The 22,614-nt window shown below is 52.6% G+C and overlaps 1 protein-coding gene across 1 annotated transcript in view; it reads right to left on the bottom strand.

Annotated features, from left to right (window-relative positions):
• Positions 1 to 22,614, bottom strand: part of Cacna1a (calcium voltage-gated channel subunit alpha1 A) — a 256,875-nt gene that overhangs the window by 35,656 nt on the left and 198,605 nt on the right. The window contains 8 exon segments of the mRNA XM_045139418.1: positions 3,299 to 3,426; positions 4,163 to 4,313; positions 9,222 to 9,337; positions 9,451 to 9,516; positions 9,823 to 9,939; positions 14,677 to 14,682; positions 17,950 to 18,033; positions 21,697 to 21,807. Of these exon segments, the coding sequence (XP_044995353.1) occupies positions 3,299 to 3,426; positions 4,163 to 4,313; positions 9,222 to 9,337; positions 9,451 to 9,516; positions 9,823 to 9,939; positions 14,677 to 14,682; positions 17,950 to 18,033; positions 21,697 to 21,807 (779 nt within the window).

Genomic DNA, 22,614 nt, shown 5'->3' with positions numbered 1-22,614 from the left:
AGCTCCCGGGCACACAGCAAGGCCAGGAGGACACGGAGATGCTGAGACTTCCTGTTTTGAGGGAGCCAAGGAGATTCCAAACAACTACAGGTCCCAGGATCCGTTCCCAGAAACTTGCATGGCCCTGGAGGGAGGGAGCCAGGGGGTCCCTGACTGAGTGTTCTGGGTTCTCTCTGGACTGTGGACAGCTCTCCTCCCTTGACATCGACCTCCTCCAACCATCTACATGGGCTACTTGTGTGTGTGTGTGTGTGTGTGTGTGTGTGTGTGTGTGTGGTGGGGCAACACACGGACTAGAGGCATTCCACTGCTGTGACCTAAAATCAAAAAAGGAAAAGTTAAAAAAAAAAAAAAGAAAAAGAAAAAGCTAAAGTCAAGCCCAAGCCCCAAGGCTCCTCTCAGCCTCTCTGTCTGAGTAACTTGGATGGCAAAGACAGACCCCCTCTCTGTCTCTTTCTTGTGACGCCCGCCCCCCCTTGAGGGCACCAGCGCCCTCTGGTAACGCTGCTTCGGGCCTCAAGCGCAGCTTGAACCCTTGGCTGGTGGGTGGCGAGGGTCTGGCCTCGACCTGCCTGTGCTCAGAGGACAGGTCCCCGCACCACCAGCAGGGGCGCAGCGGCTCTCAGCAGGGGTGCACTGGGCTCAGCCCCGTCTCAACTCCAGACACTGGGTGGCTTCCTGCTCCCTGGCCTTAACTCCTTCTTCTCCCTGTCTTAATTTCTTCTTCTTTTTGAGTCAGGGTCTCAGGTAGTCCTGGCTGAAAAGGACCCTGAGCTTCTGATGCACCTGCCTTGACCTCCTGAGTGCTGGCATTATTTATTTATTTATTTCGGTTTTTCCAGGTAGGCTCTCTAGCCAGGGCTGACCTGGAATTTTACTGTGTAGTCTCAGGGTGGCCTCGAACTCACGGCAATCCTCCTACCTCTGCCTCCCGGGGGCTGGGATTAAAGGTGTGTGCCACCACGCCTAGCTACTTTTTCTTTTATTATTATTATTATTATTATTATTATTATTATTATTATTATTTTGAGATAGGGTCTCACACTAGCTCAGGCTGACTAGGAATTCACTCTGTAGTCTCAGGCTGTCCTCGAACTCATGGCGATCCTCCTACCTCTGCCTCCCGGGGGCTGGGATTAAAGGTGTGTGCCACCACGCCTAGCTACTTTTTCTTTTATTATTATTATTATTATTATTATTATTATTATTATTATTATTTTGAGATAGGGTCTCACACTAGCTCAGGCTGACTAGGAATTCACTCTGTAGTCTCAGGCTGTCCTCGAACTCATGGCGATCCTCCTACCTCTGCCTCTCAAGTGCTGGGATTAAAGGCGTGCGCCACCACGCCTGATGTGCGCTGGTGTTACAGACATGCAGATGTTTTATATTTATGCAGATAGAACCCCGGGCCTTACACATGCTAGGATGCACGCTGCCAACACAGACACATCATCGGCCCTGAGTTTTTTTTTTCCCCTCTGAGGTCCTGGGAATGAAGTCCAGGACCTTACATATGCTAGGCAAGTTTTCTCCCATTGAGTTACAGTCCTCAGTTTTTATTTGAGACAGGGTCTCGCTAAACTCAGGATGATCTCAAATTGATGATCCTCCTGCCTCAGCTTTCTGAGTGCTGCAATGACAGGTGTATGCCATAACACCTAGCTATACTGTAAGCTGCTTTTTAAATTATTTCTTTGTTTTTTTTTTTTTTTCAAGGTAGGGTCTCGCTCTAGTCCAGACTGACCTGGAATTCACTCTGTAGTCTCAGGGTGGCCTTGAACTCACAGCGATCCTCCTGCCTCTGCCTCCCCGAGTTGCTGGGATTAAAGGCGTGCACCGCCACGTCTGGCTTTGTTTGGATGTAGGGTTTCACTTTAGCCCAGGCTGACCTGGAACTCATGACCATCCTCCTACCTCAGTCACCTGAGTACTGGGATTACAGGTGTGAGCCACCACATTTAGTGTAAGGTTTCTTTTTATGCTTTTTTAAAAAACTAGTTTATTCTTTTTTTTTTTTTTTTTTGTTTTTCAAGGTAGGGTCTCACTCTGGTCCAGGCTGACCTGGAATTAACTCTGTAGTCTCAGGGTGGCCTCGAACTCATGGTGATCCTCCTACCTCTGCCTCCCGAGTGCCGGGATTAAGGCGTGCGCCACCACGCCCGGCAACTAGTTTATTCTTTAACTAACAAGGCATCTTGCTGTGTGCTTTTTAAAATCTTTTTAAATTTTATTTATTATTTATTTGAGAGAGGGGAAGAGGCAGAGAGAGAGGGAGAGAGAATGGGTGCTCCAGGGCCTCCAGCTACTGCAAACGAACTGCAGACACACGTGCCCCTTGTGCATCTGGCTCACGTGGGCTCTGGGGAATTGAACTGAGGTCCTTTGGCTTTGCAGACAAGCGCCTTAATCACTAAACCATCTCTCCAGCCCTGTTTTTTGAGATGGGTGTCATGTAGCTGAGATTGGCCTCAGCCTTCTGAGTGCTGGGTGTTCTCTACCATTCCTAACTAAGCTATAAGCTTTCCTTTCTTTCTTTCTTTTCCCTCCCTTCCTTCCTTCCTTCCTTCCTTCCTTCCTTCCTTCCTTCCTTCCTTCCTTCCTTCCTTCCTTCCTTCCTTCTTTCTTTCTTTCTTTTTTTTTGGAGGTAGGGTTTCACTGTAGCCCAGGCTGACCTGGAATTCACTCTGTAGTCCCAGGGTGGCCTTGAACTCATGGAGATCCTCCTACCTCTGCCTCCTGAGTGCTGGGATGAAAGGTGTGCGCCACCACGTCCGGCTAGCTTGTTTTGTTTTGAGACAGGATCTCTTGTAGCTGAGGCTGGCTTTGTACTTCTGACCTTCCAGCCTCGGCCTTCCGAATGCTGGATTTAGGGTGCGCGCCAGCACGCTCTCAACTTTGAACTGGCTTCTGTCACTCTGATACTGCAGCCAGCCCCCTCCCCCCACCCCCCAGCCTTCCCACGCTCCCATGCAAACTGAGGCCAGAGCTCTGGGTTCCTGTTGACCTGTGTTACCTCCTGGAGGCCCTCACCACCCCGAGAGGTAGTGGGACTCGTGGGGGCCCCACCCTCTTCCTGGAAAGTGTAGGATTTGGGTAGGGGTGGCGTGCACTCAACGTGGAGTCCTGTACCTGAGGGTCTTCTGGACCCACCCCTGCAAGGTCCTTGCTGAAAGTCCTGAGACTCACTCAATGCCCGTGTCCAGGACCTGACCCGGCTCACGTCTCAGCTCCCGGGGGGGGGGGGCGGGGGGGGAAGGTGGGAGATGCGGCCACGGAGTGAGAAGCGCCTCCTTACCAAGCGGCAGGGTCGTACTCGGCCCAGACGCGCACGTACTCGTCCAGGTGGTGGGGGCCCAGGATGGAGGAGTCCCGGGTGAGGTATTCGAAGTTATCCATGATGACGGCAACGAAAAGGTTCAGCATCTGGGGGAGGGGGGCGGAGTGGGCGGTTTGGGGGAGGGGCGGAGAGACCCCACAGCCCAGGGGGAGGGGGAGGCAGACAAGAAAGACATTCACTCATATATGTAAGGAGGCCCCAAGGCGCAGGAGCCAGAGGCGATGGGGGAGCAGCGGGCAAGAGACAGATGGACCGAGGGAGGAAGAGGAGGGAGGAAGAGGCAACGTCCCAGACAGAAGAGAGACGAGTCGGAGATGGGGGAGCTGTGTAACATGGGGCCAAGGCAAGGGGTCCTGAATTCCGCCCCCACAACTCCAACCCCGCCCCTGCCAAAGTCAAAGTCAAGTTCTCACTGGGTCTGGCTCGTGGGGGAATTGAACCTGGCTCCTTTGGCTTTTCAGTCAAGTGCCTTGACCACCAAGCCATCTCTTTAGCCCCAGGGTCTCCAATTCCAGTGGGGGGGGGGGGAGAGATTCTGGCCCTCCTCGGGGAAGGGGGGGCACTGGGCATTATGTGTCGGGGAGTGACCTTGTGTGTGTGTGTGGAAGCAGGGACGCTAAACTCTACAGCGCACAGGGTAAGCGTCCAGACCCGAATGTTGCCACAGGAGTGACAGTCTGTCACTATCAGGCTGGCCCAGGGTAGACCCCGAGAGAGTTAAGGTTTTTTTTTTTTTTTTTTTGTCTTCACTCACATTCTAGCAAGGTCACTCTGAGTTGGAGCTAGGTCTGAGGGCAGTGACCTCCAGGTGCACAGACTCACCAGAAAGGAGCAGAGGAATATGAAGGAAACAAAATAGAAATAAGCAAACTCGTTGCCACAGTCAGCAGTGAGGATCCCCGAGTTCTTATCGCACGGCTTCCCACTGAGGCAGGACAGCATGATGTTGTGCCACGCTTCCCCCGTGGCGCTCCTGGGGAGGACGGGGGGTGGGGTGGGGAATGAGTGACTTGGGCACCAGCCCCAGCTAGGTAACATCGCCTCCCCACGCAAGGAGAGCGCTGGGCGCCGGGCTGGCCAGGCAGCAGTTAAGAGTCCCAGCTGGACTGTGCTTGGTCCAGAGAGCAAGTGTACCCTCCTTGCCTTGCACTAACAATCCCTCAGGGCGGTGGAGGCTTGCTGACTTTGGGGTGGAGCTGAAGTTTGGTGGTGGAGGTCTCAGGACACCTGCGTGGTTTAAAAAGCTTTCCTCTGAGCCGGGCGTGGTGGCGCACGCCTTTAATCCCAGCACTCGGGAGGCAGAGGTAGGAGGATCTCTGTGAGTTCAAGGCCACCCTGAGACTACAGAGTTAATTCCAGGTCAGCCTGGACCAGAGTGAGACCCTACCTCAAAAAAAAAAAAAAAAAAAAAAAGAAAAAGAAAAAAGAAAAAGCTTTCCTCTGGGGCTGGAGATGGCTTAGCATTTGCCTACAAAGCCAAAGGATCCCAGGGTCGATTCCCCGGGACCCACATCAGCCAGGTGCACAGAGGCACATGTGTCTGGAGTTCATTTGCAGCAGCTGGAGGCCCTGGCGCACCCACTCTCTCTGCCACCTCTTTCTCTGTCAAATGAATGAATAAAAATAAAATGTATTTGGGATGGTTTAGCGGTTAAGCGCTTGCCTGTGAAGCCTAAGGACCCAGGTTGGAGGCTTGATTCCCCAGGACCCACATTAGCCAGAGGCACAAGGGGGCGCACGCGTCTGGAGTTCGTTTGCAGTGGCTGGAAGCCCTGGTGGGCCCATTCTCTCCCTCTCTCTGTCTGTCTGTAGCTCCCAAATAAATCAATAAAATAAACAAAAAAAATTAAAAAATATTTTTTAAAAAAGCTTTCCTCTGGACAGGTATCCCATCTTTTGGTACTTTTTCTCTGGGTTATCTATCCCTCCAGGCAGGTTGGGGCACCTTGTTGCCTTGAATATATCAACCCTGCACCTGCCACAGGGCCTGAATGTACTTCTGAAGATAGCCACATGTCCTTCTGTCAGTCTGCCTGTCTCTCTCATGCATGCACACAGGGCATCACTGTATATCCCAGGATTGCCTCAGCCTCTTGAGTGATGGGATTACAGCGTGAGCCACCATATCTGTTTCCCCTAAACGCTGGGATTACAGCGTGTGCCGCCACATCTGGCTTCTCCAGAGATGGGATTACAGCATGCGCCGCCACATCTGGCTTCTCCTGAGAGCTGGGATTACAGCGTGCGCCGCCACATCTGGCTTCTCCTGAGAGCTGGGATTACAGCGTGTGCCGCCACATCTGGCTTCTCCGGAGGGCTGGGATTTCAGCGTGTGCCGCCACATCTGGTTTCTCTGGAGAGCTGGGATTACAGTGTCACATCTGTCTTCTCCTGAGAGCTGGGATTACAGCGTGCGCCGCCACATCTGGCTTCTCCTGAGAGCTGGGATTACAGCGTGTGCCGCCACATCTGGCTTCTCCTGAGAGCTGGGATTACAGCGTGTGCCGCCACATCTGGCTTCTCCGGAGGGCTGGGATTTCAGCATGTGCCGCCACATCTGGTTTCTCTGGAGAGCTGGGATTACAGTGTCACATCTGTCTTCTCCTGAGAGCTGGGATTACAGCGTGCGCCACCACATCTGTCTTCTCCTGAGATCTGGGATTACAGCGTGTGCCGCCACATCTGGCTTCTCTTTTTTTATTTTATTTTTTCTCAATTTTTAAACATATTTTCCATGATTATAAAAAATATCCCATGGTAATACCCTCCCTCCCCCTTTTCACCTTTGAAATTCCATTCTCCATCATATCTCCTCCCCATCTCAATCAGTCTCTCTTTTATTTTGATGTCATGATCTTTCCCTCCTTTTATGATGGTCTTGTGTAGGTAGTGTCAGGAACTATGAGGTCATGGATATCCAGGCCATTTTATGTCTGGAGGGAGCACGTTGTAAGGAGTCCTACCCTTCCTTTGGCTCTTAAATTCTTTCCGCCACCTCTTCCACATTAGACCCTGAGCCTTGGAAGGTTTGATAGAGATATTACGGTACTGAGCACTCTGGTCACTTCTTTCCAGCACCATGATACCTTCTGAGTCATCCCAAAGTCGCTGCCATCTGAAAAGAGAAGATTCTCTACTCAAAGTGAGAGTACCATTAATATGAGGGTATGAATATTAAGAGATGTGCTTACTGGGCAGTTTGATAAGCATAGTATATAAATTTTTCAGACATCAGCAGATGTTGAAACACTACGGCTCATGGCTACCCTTTTTAAGTTTTCAGTATCAGGGATGCATTCTCTCCCTTGGAGTGGGCCACTAGTTCAATTGGAGGGCAGTTGGTTTCCACCATGACAGACATGCCACTATTGCACCTGTTGGCTCATTTGGCCTGGCTGACCAATTATAAGGCTTGCAGTGTCCACTGTTGAGTATCTTCACTGGTGGTATCTCTTTCTCCCATTGAACTGCATGCAGAATGGCTTCTTCCAGCTTTCTGTCAGCTGGTCTACATGGACAAGGTTATCAGCTCAGTTCCAGCAGAATTTCTCAGTGGCCTTGCAGCCCAAGTATGTGGAGTCTTCAGCAATAGGGTCTTACCATCAATTCCTTGTGGAAAACCAAGGGCCTTGGCCATGGTCTATAATGTTTTGGGGGCATCAGGGACCTCCCTGGCCAACAACTCCCTGGAATGTATCCCATTCCCTGGCACTGAAAATTTTCTAGCAATGATCTATGGCTCCTGAGTGTTTCATTGTCCAATACCAGAGGATTCCATATGATGTATTTATATACTCTTAGATTTTGATTAGCCCTCCCTCCACCTTTCCTTTACTCAATCTCCTCCCCTGACCTCACTTTGGGCCTTTTCACCCCCGTTAATCTATTCTTCTACTTACATATACAAGACCAACCTATTAAGTACCCTCTTCCCTTCCTTTCTCTTCCCTTTGTATCTCCTTTTTAACTTACTGGCCTTTGCTACTGAGTTTTTTCCTTCTCACACAGAAGTCCAATCATCCATAGCTAGGATCCACATATGAGAGAGAACATGCAGCGCTTGGCTTTCTGAGCCTGGGTTACCTCACTTAGTATAGTCCTTTCCAGATCCATCCATTTTGCTGCAAATTTCATAACTTCATTTTTCTTTACCGTTGAGTAGAACTCCATTGTATAAATGTGCCACATCTTCATTATCCACTCATCAGTTGAGGGACATCTAGGCTGGTTCCATTTCCCAGCTATTATAAATTGAGCAGCAATAAACATGGTTAAGCACGTACTTCTAAGGAAATGAGATGAGTCCTTAGGATATATGCCTAGGAGTGCTATAGCTGGGTACATTTGGCTTCTCTTGAAAGCTGGGATTACAGCATGTGCCGCCACATCTGGCTTCTCTGGAGAGCTGGGATTACAGCGTGTGCCGCCACATCTGGCTTCTCCTGAGAGCTGGGATTACAGCGTGTGCTGCCACATCTGTCTTCTCCGGAGAGCTGGGATTACAGCATGTGCCGCCACATCTGGCTTCCGAATGATGGGATTACAGCACGTGCCACCACATCTGGTTTCTGAGTGATGAGAGTACAGTGTTTGCCACCACATCTGACTTCTCCTGAGAGCTGGGATTACAGCGTATGCCACCACATGTGGCTTCTTCTGAGAGCTGAGAGCTGGGATTACAGTGTGTGCCATCACATTTGGCTTTTCCTGAGAGCTGGGATTACAGTGTGCCACCACATCTGGCTTTCCTTCTTTCTTTCTTTATTCTATTTTATTTTTTGCTTTTTTTGAGGTAGGGTCTCACTCTAGCTCAGGCTTACCTGGAAATCACTATCTAGTCTCAGGGTGGCCTCGAACTCATGGCAATCCTCCTACCTCTGCCTCCCGAGTGCTGGGATTAAAGGCGTGCGCCACCACGCCTGGCTCCATTCCTTCTTTTTATAATAGAAATTTTTATTGTTATTTTTATTCATTTGAGAGTGACAGACAAAGAAAGAGGGAGAGGGAGAGAGAGAGAGAATGGGTGCACCAGGGCCTCCAGCCACTGCAAATGAACTCCAGACGCATGCGCCCCCTTGTGCATCTGGCTAACGTGGGTCCTGGGGAACCGAGCCTCGAACCTGGGTCCTTAGGCTTAACAGCCAAGTGCTTAACTGCTAAGCCATCTTTCTAGCCCCATTCCTTCTTTAAAAAAAAATTCTTTCTTTTTTTTCCTTTTCTTTTTCTTTCTTTTTTTTTTAAGGTAGGGTCTTTTACTAGCCCAGGCCGGCCTGGAATTCACTATGTATTCTCAGGGTGGCCTCCACCTCACAGCAATCCTCCTGCCTCTGCCTCCTGAGTGCTGGGATTAAAGGCATGCGCCACCATGCTCGGATCATTTACTTTTCAAGGCAGGGTCACACTCTAGCCCCAGCTGACCTGGAATTCACTATGTAGTCTCAGGTGGCCTCGAACTCATGGCGACCCTCCTACCTCTGCCTCCGGAGTGCTGAGATTAAAGGTGTGCACCACCATGCCTGGCCTGGGAGAATGACTTGTATATTTGTGATCCAGGTTTTTTTTTTTTTTTTTTTTAACCTCATACCCTGTTCAGGATCCACGCTTCCCTACATACACATCCCAAACCTCACCGGCAAAGAAGGATGAGCTCTGGGCACTGAAGTGATTCAGGCATACCCCCCCCCCCCACCAGAAGATTCTAGAAGACCACACCCCAAAGCAGAAGAGATGCTCACGGGTACAGAAAGGAAGAGGGTACATCCTCACTGAGAAGGGCAAAACTGACCCTAACTGGAAGAGAAGAACTAAAGCGTAGGAACCAAGAAGATGGCTGCCTCCCATCCTGAACAAACAGCGGGAGGCCATGCCTCCCGTCACCCACCGGAAGAGAAGCATCAGGGCCTGAAAGAAGGTGCGGAAATTATTGTGCTCGGTGATCTGGAACTCCTCCTCCTCGCTGTCCTCGTCCTCCACGTCTATGCCGATGTTGCCAAACACCTGGGAAACCGGAGGGTGACCATGGGCGGGTGGAGCAGGCCGCGGCCCCCAGGGAAGCCCAGATAGCATGGGCGGCTGCCCGGGCGTCCGGCTCCTCAGGGGTGTGTGCTTACCTGCATCCCGATGATGGCATAAATGAAGAAGAGCATGGCTATGAGCAGACAGACATACGGCAGGGCCTGGCGGGAAGGAAGGCAGCGAGGCCGGTTTCAGGGACCTGGTCTCGGAGATCCACCCCCACCCCTCCCGCGCCAGGCTCTGGTGGCCACATGCAGAGCCCGAGTCCTGCCCGGGCTGGCGGACACCTGTGGGGCTCTGGGCCGAGGCCTTCAGAGCTCTGAAGACAGCTGGGGGCAGTAAGTTAGATGAGAGAGTCTAATGGATATAAGGAGGCTTAGCAAAGGCTCCCCAGGGCGCGTGGCACCTGCGCTCCTCCTTGGCCTCGAACCAGTGGACCAGCGGAAGGGGCAGGGGCCCCGGCTCACCTTGAAGGACTGCACGAAGGTCCACAGGAGGATGCGGATGGTGTAGCCCTGCCTTAGGAGTTTGATGAGCCGGGCAGCCCGGAAGAGGCGTAGAAAGCTCAGGTTGATGAAGTTGTTCTGGGGAGATGGAGAAGAGGGGTGACAACCCACCCACGCTGAGAGGCTCAGTGCTGTCATGGCTCACAGAGCCAACACCCCCCCCTCCCCAACACGAAGCCAACCAACAGGAAAAAAAGCAAGCCAGACCCCAAAAAAGGAGGGAAAGAAAGCACCATTAATGCAGGGGGGTGGGAAGGAAGGAAGGGGAAGGAGGTACGAGACATCAACTCAAAAACAGAAACCTTCCCTGCCATTCCCCCACCCCCCTGCAAAGGGGGGGAAAAGGAAGAAATGGAAAAGAGGGAGAAAGGCTATACGGAGGGTGGGGGGGGGGTGGGAAAGAAATACCAAAAGAACAGGGAAAAGAAAAATATATCTGAATCGTCCAATCAGGAAAGAAAAAGGAAAAAAAAAATCGAGATTTTGTTTGTTTGTTTGTTTGTTTCTACCAACAACCAAATGCACTGAGACGGAAGGACACTCGAGCAGGTCAAGTTGCGGGGACCCATCGCAAGTGTGGGTGCACAGACACGGCGGGGTGGGGGGCGGGCGGGGAGGGGGGGACAGCACGCGCAGGCCTGGTGGACGTGAGCGAGGGGGGGAGGGGAGGGGGTAGTCCGAGGGCATGTTACGCTCCGGGCCACAAATGCATCTGTCACGGGGACTCCCTGAGCACCCTGCCCTGCCCTGCCGAGCTGCCCACCCGGCTCCTGCCCGCCCTGACCTCACCCCACGGCCAAGAGGAGCAGCGGCTGGAGCCAATGGGGAGAAACGGAAGAGCATCTTTTCTTACCCCCTTGGCGAGCGGGAATGGGGAGGACGGGAGGGAGCTGGGGCTGTTCGGCCGCAGGGTGAGTCCTCGCTGCCCCGCCGAGTCGGAGGAGGTGCATTATGGGCCCTTCCCCCCTCTCAGGGATGGCTTCTCGGCTCCGGGGGCTGGGTGGTGTCTCGGGGACCAGGCCTGCGGGAAGCAGGAAGGACTCAGATCCCAGGAGCCCACCGAGGGGCCAGTGCTGGAGGTGGGGATATCCCTGTCCCCCCCCAAGGACCTCCCTGGGTGGACTCTGCCTCAACTCAAAACCCCTGATTCGTCACTGCCTCTTTTTCTCCCACCCAGGCTTCGAGAGGAGAGGCCAGCAGAAATGGTGGGCCTGGCCCCTGGACTCTCCTGGGGGCTTTGGAGGACAAGTGAAGGGCCAGAAGCTAGAAGTCACAAATGACCCAATTTGGCCAGTAAAGCTACTGTCTTGGGCCTGAGCAGTGTTTTTTATTTATTATTATTATTATTATTATTTTTTTTAGGTAGGGCCTCACTGAAGCCCAGGCTGCCCTGAAACTCACTCCAACAGTCAGTCCCAGGCTGGCCTCAAACTCACAGTGATCCTCCTACTTCTGCCTCCCAGAGTGCTGGCTCTGAACAGTGCTTTTATTTTATCTTTGTAAAAATTTATAAACTAGAAAGTTGCCTGCCAATCAGGCTTTCTGGCACCCCTGGGCCTCTTAGTGGCTCCCTCTGGAGGAAGGCCACATGCCCTGTGGTTTTCTAAGGTCTCCTCATTCTAGAAATGACACCTGATTTCTGGTTCCCTGGTGAGATGAGTTTGGTGCACAAAACATTATTAGTTCGAGGCTGTGCTCGCTCGGAGCAGCAGTGGAAGCCCTTTCTCACTGGTCAGTACCCAGCAGGCTGGAGGCAGAAGGGAATAGACTGTGCCCCTGTCTAGGAGGCAGGCCACTGGCCAAGATTTAACCCCTTAAATGGTACAGGGTACCCGTACGGATTGTCTCGACAACCACAGCATCCTCTTGACTATAAATGCGTCCCCACTTGGACAATTATTTATTTATTTACTGGCAAGAGGGTTATGCTGGATAGACCAGGCTGTGCTTAAACTATAGATCCTTCTGCCCCACTGATCCTCCCGAGCGGTTGGGGTGACAGGTGGGCATTGCCACACCCCCGTGTGTTGTATGGTAAAGCCCTCTTTTTTTTTTTTTTTTTTTTTTTGGTGGGGACTTGGCAAGTTCTGGCTGGGAGCTGAGAGGCAGTGACTGGAATTCAAACAATTTCTGATCCTGGCAGGAGGCCTTGCTGGTAATGCCTCTGCGTGTTCTCTGGGATGGGGACAACCTTCATCGGGATACGATCGGACCCCAATCGTTGTGAGACTGTTCTAAAAGTCTCCCTTGAGAAAGTCATCCTCTGTGCCCTGACGACCTGACTCCCAGTGCTGCCTGGCCACCCAGTTCCACTTGAGGATGGGGACGCTGGCCCAGGTGGCTGAGCCCCCTCCCCTGCACCCCCAGAGCACAAGCCATCCCTTCCATGGGACGGATCATAACATGTGGACTCTGAACATGCAGAGGTTGGATTCCTAGGAGCAGCCTGGGGGTGGGGCGCAGAGCTTGCCACATGCAGAGGAAGCCAGGGTCTAGCCAGAAGACATCACGTGCAGAGGGCATGCTGCCCTCGGTGGAGCCCACCGAGGGGGGGGAGGGGACACACGAGGAGGGAGAGGAAGGTAGAGGAGGGAGGGGTCTGGGTAGGAGTGGGAGTCTTCCACCCTTCATCTCTTCCTGGGCCCTCCGAGCGCTTACAAACTTCCAGGGACGTTCTTTCTTCCTAGCTTCTGGTTTTCTACACCCCAGTGTAGAGGAACTTCTGGGTTCCTCGCTAGAGCCTGCAGTAGTGGGGGGAGGGTGGCTCCCCTCTTCCAGTGACATGCTCAGGGGCAGGGGGCCTTTGGATCATGGACACCACTCACCCAAGAATTCCTGCCACTTGTAGACCCTACTCCCTACTCCAGAACCTGTCCTTACCCCACACTCCTATGGACTTTTTCTGGGGAGCCACCAAGGACACCTCAGACTTGCCCTGGATAAGAAACAACTGTTCTCTGTTTTCTTTTTTCTTTTTTTTTTTAAGGGTCTCACTCTAGCCCAGGCTGACCTGGAATTCACTCTGCAGTCTCAGGGTGGTCTCGAACTCACGGCGATCCTCCCACCTCTGCCTCCCCATGGCTGGGATTAAAGGCGTGCGCCACCACGCCCGGATGAAATAGCTGTTTTTTTTGACTGAGCTGTTTCCTCACACTCAACTTTCACCTCCCGGATCCCAGCTATAACCAGCACCCTGGGCCACCTCTCATCCCCAGAGTCCAGGTCGACCATCCTCAGGTCCCACAGAGCCCCTTGCTGGGGTGGCCTGTCACTGGGCTTGGCCCCTCTTGCTGGAGTTCCTGGTTCCCTCCTTCAGCCGGGCCCATCTGAGCCTATGTAACCCTGTATCAGCACTGTCTTCCCAGCTGGCCAGCTCTCCGTTGCTTAGGCTAACGCCCCAATCCCCCTCACCCCAGTGCCCGCCACGCCCTGGGTTAAGCTCTTTTCGGATCTCTGCTGCGCCCACGTTTCGTCACGTGCGGGTCATTCGCTCTCCTCCTGGTCACAGAACCTTTGCTCCAGTTGCTCGGGGAGCCTCGAAGGACCTCTCTTGTCCCCTGTCCACCTTGCTAAGTGCTCAGCCTTCCTTCCCACAGCACAGCTAGTCTCAGGCTCACGGGGCCGACCAGTCTTCTCGCCTGCTTCTCAGTGGGCCAACAGCGTAGCTTATTGGAACAGCATTCGCCTGTCGCTCCATCAGGGTGACACGCAGGGCTCACGTGTGTATTGTCGGCATGACACCGAAGAGCCATCTGAGGGGCTCCACGGAGGAGGGTGGCGGGGTGGGGGGGGGGTTCACAGGAAGCAAGGGGGGGGGCAAGGGACTAAGGACTGGGGTTGGAGAGAGATGGTGTGGTGGGGTATGGGGTGGATGTGACAGAGAGGGGCTGTGTATTTGTGTGTGGGGAGGGGACAATTCTCTGCTCCTTTTCCTTTTCCTTTTATTTTTTCGAGCTATGGTCTCACTCTCGCCCAGGCGGACCTGGAATTCACTCTGGAGTCTCAGGGTGGCCTCGAACTCATGGTGATCCTCCTACCTCTGCTCCCGAGTGCTGGGATGAAAGGCGTGCCCCACCACGCCAGGCTTCCTTTTTTTTTTTTTTTTTCCCCTAGCCCAGGCTGACCTGGAATCCACTCTAGTCTCAGGCTGGCCTTGAACTCATGGCGATCCTCCTTCCTACCTCTGCCTCCCTAGTGCTGGGATTAAAGGTTTGCACCACCACACCTGGCTTCTTTCTTTTTTTTTCTTTCTCTATTTTATTATTATTATTATTATTGGTTTCTCGAGGCAGGGTCTCACTCTGAGGCTGACCTGGAATTCACTATGGAGTCTCAGGGTGGCCTCGAACTCACAGCCATACCCTACCTCTGCCTCCCGAGTGCTGGGATTAAAGGCACACGCCACCACAGCCGGCTTCTTTTTCTTTTCTTTCTTTTGAGAAGGGTCTTGCTAGGTAGGCCAGGCTGGCCACAAACTCAGAGCCCACCATCACGAGGATGCCAGCCCTCAGGTGGTTCAGAGCTGGGAGGAGTATCTCACCCCGAGATCCTCACCCAGAGGAAAACACACTTCTTTCTCCACAAAAGACACAAACCCACCCCAAAGAAGTCCCCCCCCCCCCACCCGACTTCCAGGAAGCTTTGGGGAAAGGGCGGGTGAGGGGAGGGAGACAGACAGACAGACAGACCGACAGACGAGGGTCAGGAAGGGGGTGCGGTGGCAGGCGTCCCGCGGAAAGCGAGGGGGGGGGGTGTCGTGCAGTGCAGTCACAGTTAATGTAAGGCATTTACACTTCAGAAAGAAGGGACACCAACCGGATTCTAGATGCAGATGTTGAAGATGGAGGGGGGCGGGCGGGCGGGCGGGGGCGGTTGGGGAGGCGATTCAGCGTTTTTTGTTTTTTTTTTGTTTGTTTGTTTTGTTTTTTTGTTTTTGATTTTTTTTTTTTTTAGGTTGATTTGTAACCCGTGCCAAAAAAAAACCAATGGGTTTCAGTTCCCGGGCGGGGAGTGGGGGTGGCGGTGGGAGATAAGTCATTGGTGTATGACACACAGACCACGTCATGGATGAGCAAATGAATTTCATAGTGCATTTTGATTGGATGAGTTTTTCAGACGGCGTTGTGCCAATATACAGTTTAAACAGCAGGCATGGAAAGAGACAAGACAAGAAACACAGTCATTATCCATCGCGTACTGGGGGGGGGGACAAGCCCGCATCACCCTGGTCAGTTGGGGGGGGGGAGGCTCCTCGGCGTATGTGTGTGGCAGCTGAAGTCTGTAGGCTGTGCTGGTCACTGCCATGTATCCCCTCTGCCTGGCTCTGTGTGGCTCCCTGTGCCGTAGCTTGGCAGGGGGAGGTGGTGGGGGTGGGTTGGGGGTGGATTCTGGCCTCTGAGGCCGGTGGCCTTACCTGGACCCAGGCAGGTGCTACTGGGACCTGGTGCTGACTTGGAGGAGGGGTTACTGTCCACTACTGTCCACTTCCCTCAACACGATGGTGACCCAGGGTCATCTAACCGGACACTCGAATGTATTTATGGCCGCAGTAACAATAATCATAATGAGCGCTGTCGAGCTCTGTGCCAAGCACGTCATGTTGATAGCTGGGTGTGCGTTCTGCACCCCCCGGCCCCCGCCCCTCACTGGTGGCCTCCGGGCAATGAGCCACGGCTCCCCCTCCCTGCTATATATCTGCCTGTAACCGTGGTCGGTATACAGCAGGCGCCCAATTTGTGCCTGTTGCATGCTGGCATGAATGGAGATCACGTAAGGAGTCGATGAGGTTGGTTTCAACTATTATTCCTGCTCTACAAGAGAAGCGATAACACTTATTGTCCAAGACCAAATGGTTGGGTAGGAGGGCTGTGACTACTACTTATTTGTTTATTTATTTATTTATTTATGTTTTCCTGAGGTAGGGTCTCACTCTAGTCCAGGCTGAGCTGGAATTCACCATGTAGCCTCAGGGTGGCCCTGAACTCACAGTGACCCTCCTACCTCTGCCTCCTGAGTGCTGGGATTGAAGTTTTGCACCGCTAAGCCCAGCCTCACGATGGCCTTAATGGGCACAAGTTTGGCCCCTATGCGCCACCGTCCTGCCTTGCCAGAACCACAAGAAGTGGGCATCTGGCCTCATGGATGTCTTCTGGCCTCATGGATGTCTTACAAATGGCGCCTTTAGTTGTTCGTTTTGGTTTTCCCAGGCAGGGTCTCACTCTAGCCCAGACTGACCTGAAATTTCTCACGGCGAGCGTCCTACCTCTGCCTCCCCAGTGCTGGGATTGAAAGGTGGGCGCCACCACACCCGGCTTCTTTTTCTTCTCTCTCTCTCTTTTTTTTTCAAGGTAAGGTAAGCCCAGGATGACCTGGAATTCCCTCTGTAATCTCAGGGTGGCCTTGAACTCACTTCGATCCTCCCACCTCTGACTCCTTAGTGCGCCACCAGCTTTTAGCCAACTATTTCGGGTCAGCCACTCCCAATCTCGTGGCCCAAAGGGACACCGGCTCAAGGCCGCCTTGTGCTCAGTAGTGAATGGAGCCCGTTCTATTAGGTCCTTAGCCATGCTAGAGAGAGAGAGAGAGAGGGAGAGAGAGAGATTGAAGAAGAAGAAGGAGAAGAAGGAGAAGGAAGAGGAAGAAGGAGGAGGAGAAGAAGAAGAAAAAGGAGAAGGAGAAGGAAGAGGAAGGAGGAGGAGAAGAAGAAGAAAAAGGAGAAGGAGAAGGAAGAGAAAGAGGAAGAAGGAGAAGGAGAAGGAAGAGGGAGAAGGAGAAGAAGAAGGAGAAGGAAGAGGAAGAGGAAGGAGAAGAAGGAGAAGGAGAAGAAGGGCTATGAACCTGGGAATGGGTGGGTGTCACAGGGAACACCAGGGCCTGCTGGGGCTCCCAGGAGTGAGTCCGCCTGTGGGTGGCCCTCTCGCCATCTTTCCTGTGCTGACAGCTTCCTTTCTATGCCCTGGGGCTCCTTAGCCACTAGGGAGCCTTGACTTGGGCCACTGTTTCCCTAGGCGCAGGGCAGGGGTGGATTGAGCCTTCCCCTCTTCTCGGCTGTTGGTGGGGGGGGGGTGTCTGTACTCAGGGCCCTTTCAGTCTTTGTAGAGTTTCCCACTGCCAGAAGACCTGAATGTTTAGGAAGCCACCTGATCTACACAACACACTTGGCACAGCTCCCATTAGTGTTACTAACGTTCTCTGAAGTGCTGGGAAAGAACGCAGAGCGCTCCGCCAGGCCACTATTGCCCCAAGTGGAGCCTTGCTAACAGCCATTGTTATTCATTCATTTTTTTTTTCCTTCTTATTAGGGGGCCAGCCCTCAGCATTAACACTGGATGCCTTTCTGCTCCCTCCCCGCCCCCAGGATCTCCTCCCCATAGTCTCCCATGGGTCCCCAAGCCTGAGGCCCCCTGGAGCATGGCCGCGTGGAAGGGGACGCAGGGGTCCTGAATCTTCTTGACTGCCTGGAAGGGTCATGTGGCTGAGACCCAGAGGAAGTGAGCCTTGCCTGTATGTGGCATGTCCTGGGACTGGAGAAGGAAGCATGTCCCGGGGGGGGGGGCGGGGGGCTGGGGAGGGGTTCCTGAGGCCTTGGAGGTGCTGTCTGTTGGCCATCACGGGGACAGCTCAAGTCGAACTGACTTAACGTTGGTTCTCTCTGGAACCCCACTTTCAGCGTGGGGGTTCTCAGCAGACTCAGCTTTGGGTGCCCACAAATGTCTCAGTTCTCACAGTGCCTTAACCTCGCTTTGAAGTCTCATTTTCAGTCATAAGGTGCGTCAAGTCCACACCCCCCCCCCCCCCGCCCGCCCAAGAAGCAAGGAAGTTCACCTGCTGCGGCGCTGGCCCTACCCCTGACCTGTGGACATCCCTCTCTCTTTGCTGTGACCTTAAGGGACAGCACTTGCACCCCAAGATCACCCCCACACCGCCCCCTCCCCCGGCGAGAGAATTCCTTCCTCTGGTCTCTGCCTCTGAGGTCTTCCCTCTGTGGCCTTGGCCAGCTGTGGCTGTCGGGGGACCTGCTTCTACCGGACTCCGCTCCCCCCCCCCCCCCCCCCCCGTCACCCAGAGACCAGTCAGCGGGAGACTTACCCCAAACTCAGTGACCAGGATGTCCGTTATGCTGCCCAGAACAGTGACAAAGTCGAAGATATTCCAGGCATCTCGGAAATAATTCTAGAACGGGGACCCACACATCAGAAGTGCCAACAGAAGGGTCCCACGGGGGGGAGGACAAATGAGCCACTCAGATGCAGGGTGAGGGCTGCTCTTGCCATTTGCTGAGCACCCATCCCTGCAACCGCCTCCTCCCGCCTCACAGGACTCTGTACAACACACTTGGTCCCGAGCCCCTCCGGGGACTGCCTCCACTGCCCCCCCCTTCGCATACCCGCAGGTGTTTGATAAAGGACATTCCTGAGTTTCTCACAAAGATCCCAGAGGCAGTGACCACCACCCATTTCCCGAGACGTGAACAGGTTTACCTGCCCGAGGCCAGCAGCACAGAGTGCAGGTAGAGGCAAGACTGGAACCCAGGCTTAGGGGAGCCCAAAGTTGGCAGTCGGAACTCCCTTCTCTAAGAGGCCAGACTCTGGGTTCAAACCCTAGTTGGGTGGCTGTGGACCAGGGCTTAACCTCTGTGTAACCCCCCACCCCGTTTCCTTATGTGGGGGAAGGGCAACAGAAGGGTAGAATGGCAACGGGCCTGGGTCCTCGAGTCTGCTGGGAACAGAGGTACTGTGGCTCCTTCCTACCAGCAAAGGGCTCTCCACAACTCTCTTAGCCGGATGCTTCCCAGCCAGCAGCGAGACAGAACATTGGCTACTCCAAGAGTCTGGGTCTCTGAGTAACTGGGAGGCAGAGCGCCTCTAATGAGTGTAACCAAAAACCCTTTGTCGGCCTGGAGAGATGGCTCAGCGGTTAAGGCCTGTGAAGCTTAAGGACCCAGGTTTGACTCTCCAGATCCCACGTAAGCCAGATGCACAAGATGACGCACATGCTCAAGGTCATGGATGCGCCACGTGGCGCATGTGTCTGGAGTTAGACTTCAGTGGCTGGAGGGCCTGGCGAGCCAATTTTCTCTCTCTTGTTCTCCCTCATTAAAAAAAAAAAAGGAATAAGCAAAAGCAGAGCCAAGGGATGGCTTAGAGTTAAGGCATTTGCCTGCAAAGCCAAAGGACCCAGGTTCAATTCCCCGGGACCCATGTTAGCCAGCTGCACAGGGGGGCGCACGCATCTGGAGTTCATTTGCACTGGCTGGGGGCCCTGGCACACATTCTCTCTCTCCCTCTTTCTCTGTCAAATAAAATAAATAAATAAAAATAAAATTAAAACAAAACAAAAATACTCAAGCTGGGTGTGGTGGTGCACGCCTTTCATCCCAGCACTCAGGAGGCAGAGGCAGGAGTTCAAGGCCACCCTGAAACTAATGAATAGTGAATTCCAGGTTAGCCTGAGCTACAGTGAGACTCTACCTTGGAAAACCAAACCAAACCAAACCAAATCAAACCAAGCCAAACCAAACAAACAAAAACACTGGAGGGGCTGGAGTGATGGCTTAGCGGTTAAGGCATTTGCCTGCAAAGTCTAAGGACCCAGGTTTGATTCCCTGGTACCCACAAAGAACCAGATGCACAAAGTAGCACATGTGTCTGGAGTTCATTTGCAGTGGCTAGAGGCCTTGGCACAACCATTCTCTCTCTTCCTTTTTCTCAAACAAATAAATAAATGTTAAAAAAACAACAACAACAACACTTGAGCTCAATTAGAAGCTGGTGACATAAAAAGATGTAATGGGATTCCCATGTCATTTCACATATCCCTCCTTCCCAATTCTCTGACTCCCTCAAGGGTCACCGTGCCTTAAATAAGACCATCTACATCAATGGACCATGGTATGCGCTTACAAAAATAAGACATGGGGAGCTGGAGAGATGGCTTAGCAGTTAAGGCGCTTGCCTGTGAAGCCTAAGGACCCAGGTTCAATTCCCCAGCCCCTGCATAAAGCCAGATGCACAGGGTGGCCCATGTGTCTGGAGTTTGTTTGCAGTGGCTGGAGGCCCTGGAGTACCCATTCTCTCTCTCATTTGCCTCTCTCTCTTCCTCTCTTAAATAATTAAAATGTTTTATTTTATTTATTTATTTCTTTTTTCTTTTTCTTTTTCTTTTTCTTTTTTTTTTTTCAAGGTAGGGTCTCACTCTAGTCCAGGCTGCCCTGGAATTCACTATGTAGTCTCAGGGTGGCCTCGAACTCACGGTGATCCTCCTACCTCTGCCTCCCAAGTGCTGGGATTAAAGGTGTGTGCCCAGCTAATTTTTTTTTTTTTTTTAAAGAATAAGACATGGAATGACAGGAGAGACACTTTCAGAATACCAGGCAAAACCAGACGTGGTGACAAAGGCTGTTCTCTTAGTACTGAAGAGGCTGAGGCTGGAGGATTCCAAGTTTGAGGTCAGCTTTGGCTATAGAGTGAGTTCAAGGGCAGCCTCAGTAACTTGGCGAGGAGAACCTATCTCAGAATAATAAAAAAAGCCGGGCATGGTGGCACACGGCTTTAATCCCAGCACTCGGGAGGCAGAGGTAGGAGGATCACCAGGAGTTTGAGGCCACCCTGAGACTCCATAGTGAATTCCAGGTCAGCCTGGGCTACAGTGAGACCCTACCTCAAACAAAACAAAACAAAACAAAACAAAACAAAACAAAACAAAACAAAACAAAACACCACCAACAACAAAAGGTAAAAAGAGGGCCATAGGTATAGCTCATTGGTAGAACAGGCAGTAAGGTTACAGAGGGATTTCTTGGGAATCTCATGTTGATCACCTATACATGTCTGCATGTAGGTCTCTGTCACAGGATGTACATATTACAGTGGATTGCAGTTAAGATTTTTTGTGGTTGTTGCAAATATATATATAATAAATATATAATTTATTTGTAAGCAAGAGAGAGAGAGAGAGAGAAAATGGATGTGACAGGACCTCCAGTCGCTGCAAATGAACTCCAGACACATTCACCACTTTGTGCATGTGGCTTTATGTGGGTCCTGGGGAATCGAACCTGCACTGTTACTAAGCTTTGCAGGCAAGAGCCTTAGCCATTAGGCTATCTCTCCAGCCCTATGTTGTTGCTTTTGAGACAGAGCCTAATTCTGTTTACACAGGCTGGCCTCAAACTCATGGGTAGCCTACCTCTGCCTCAGTCACACTTCACAGTGTGTTCTCTGTATTTATTTATTTGAGAGAGAGAGAGAGAGAGACAGAGGACAGATAGAGAATTGGTGCCAGGGCCTCCAGCCACTGCAATCGAACTCCAGACACTTGCGCCACCTAGTGGGCATGTGAGATGTTGTGCTTGCCTCACCTCTGTGTGCGTGGCTTACGTGGGATCTGGAGAGTCGAACATGGGTCCTTAGTCTTCGCAGGCAAGCATCTTAACCGCTAAGCCATCTCTCCAGCCCTTGCCTTGAACTCTTGATCCTCCTGCCTCAGCCTCCCAAATGCTAAGATGTCAGGTCTGCACCACCATGCCCGGACAAAACAGTTTGAACCCTATGGGTGTAGCCTCCCTGTTCTTGGCCCCTCACCTCTAACACAGATAACATCAGTGTCTCTCAGTAGACCATTTGGAAGAGCAGTAACATCACCCACTCCTGGCCCAAGAGCACACCGGGGTGGGTCTCACTGGGATGGGTACAGGCTGCATCTGGAGGACTGTGGCCGACGGCAAGAAGGCATGGGCCACTGCTGGGCGTGGGCATCTCGGGGTCACAGCACAACCCTCTCCCGGCGCCTGCGGTCCTGCGTGCACCCTGCCACGTGGCCCTGGGTGGTACTTACCAGAATCCCAAAGGCCATGACTTTCAGCACACATTCCAGAGAGAAGAGGGACGTGAAGACAATGTTGAACACCCTCAGAGCGTTTTCGTACGCCACAGAGGCGCCGTAGAACTACACGGGAGGAAAGGTGACTGGTAGTGGCCCGACCTGGGCTTTGGGTTGAGGAGGGTGACCCAAAGGCCCAGGGACACAAGGTAACTGCTTGTACAGGAATGATGACTCAGGAAGGACCACGGCTCCATGGACCTGCCCTCCCTCCTGCCCTCCCTCCCTCCCTCCTTCTTTCTTTCTCTCTCTCTCTTTCATTTTCTGAGGTAGGATCTCCTTGTAGCCCAGGCTGACCTGGAACTCACTATGTAGTCTCAGGGTGGCCTCAAACTCACAAGTGATCCTCCTACCTCTGCCTCCCGAGTGCTGGGATTAAAGGCGTGCGCCACCAAGACCCACTAGCAATAATCACTTTTTTTTTTTAAATTTTTATTTATTTATTTATTTGAGAGTGACAGACACAGAGAGAAAGACAGATAGAGGGAGAGAGAGAGAATGGGCGCGCCAGGGCTTCCAGCCTCTGCAAATGAACTCCAGATGCGTGTGCCCCCTTGTGCATCTGGCTAACGTGGGAACTGGGGAACCGAGCCTCGAACCGGGGTCCTTAGGCTTCACAGGCAAGCGCTTAACCGCTAAGCCATCTCTCCAGCCCTCACTTTTTAAAAAAGGAGGGAGGGAGGGAGGGCTGGGGACTCAGAAGTAGAGCTGTTGCCTAGAATCCCAAAGTGAGGGTCTGGGGCGTGGCTCAGTGGTAGAGCTCTTGCCTAGAATTCCCCAGTGAGGGGCTGGGGGCGTGGTTAAGTGGTAGAGCTCTTGCCTAGAATCCCCCAGTGAGGGCCTGGGGGCGTGGCTCAGTGGTAGAGCTCCTGC

The sequence above is a fragment of the Jaculus jaculus genome, chromosome 21 (genome assembly GCF_020740685.1).
Source record: "Jaculus jaculus isolate mJacJac1 chromosome 21, mJacJac1.mat.Y.cur, whole genome shotgun sequence".
Classification (NCBI taxonomy): Eukaryota; Metazoa; Chordata; class Mammalia; order Rodentia; family Dipodidae; genus Jaculus; species Jaculus jaculus.
Note: the sequence above shows the minus strand (reverse complement) of the source record. Positions and strands in the feature narration are given on the sequence as shown.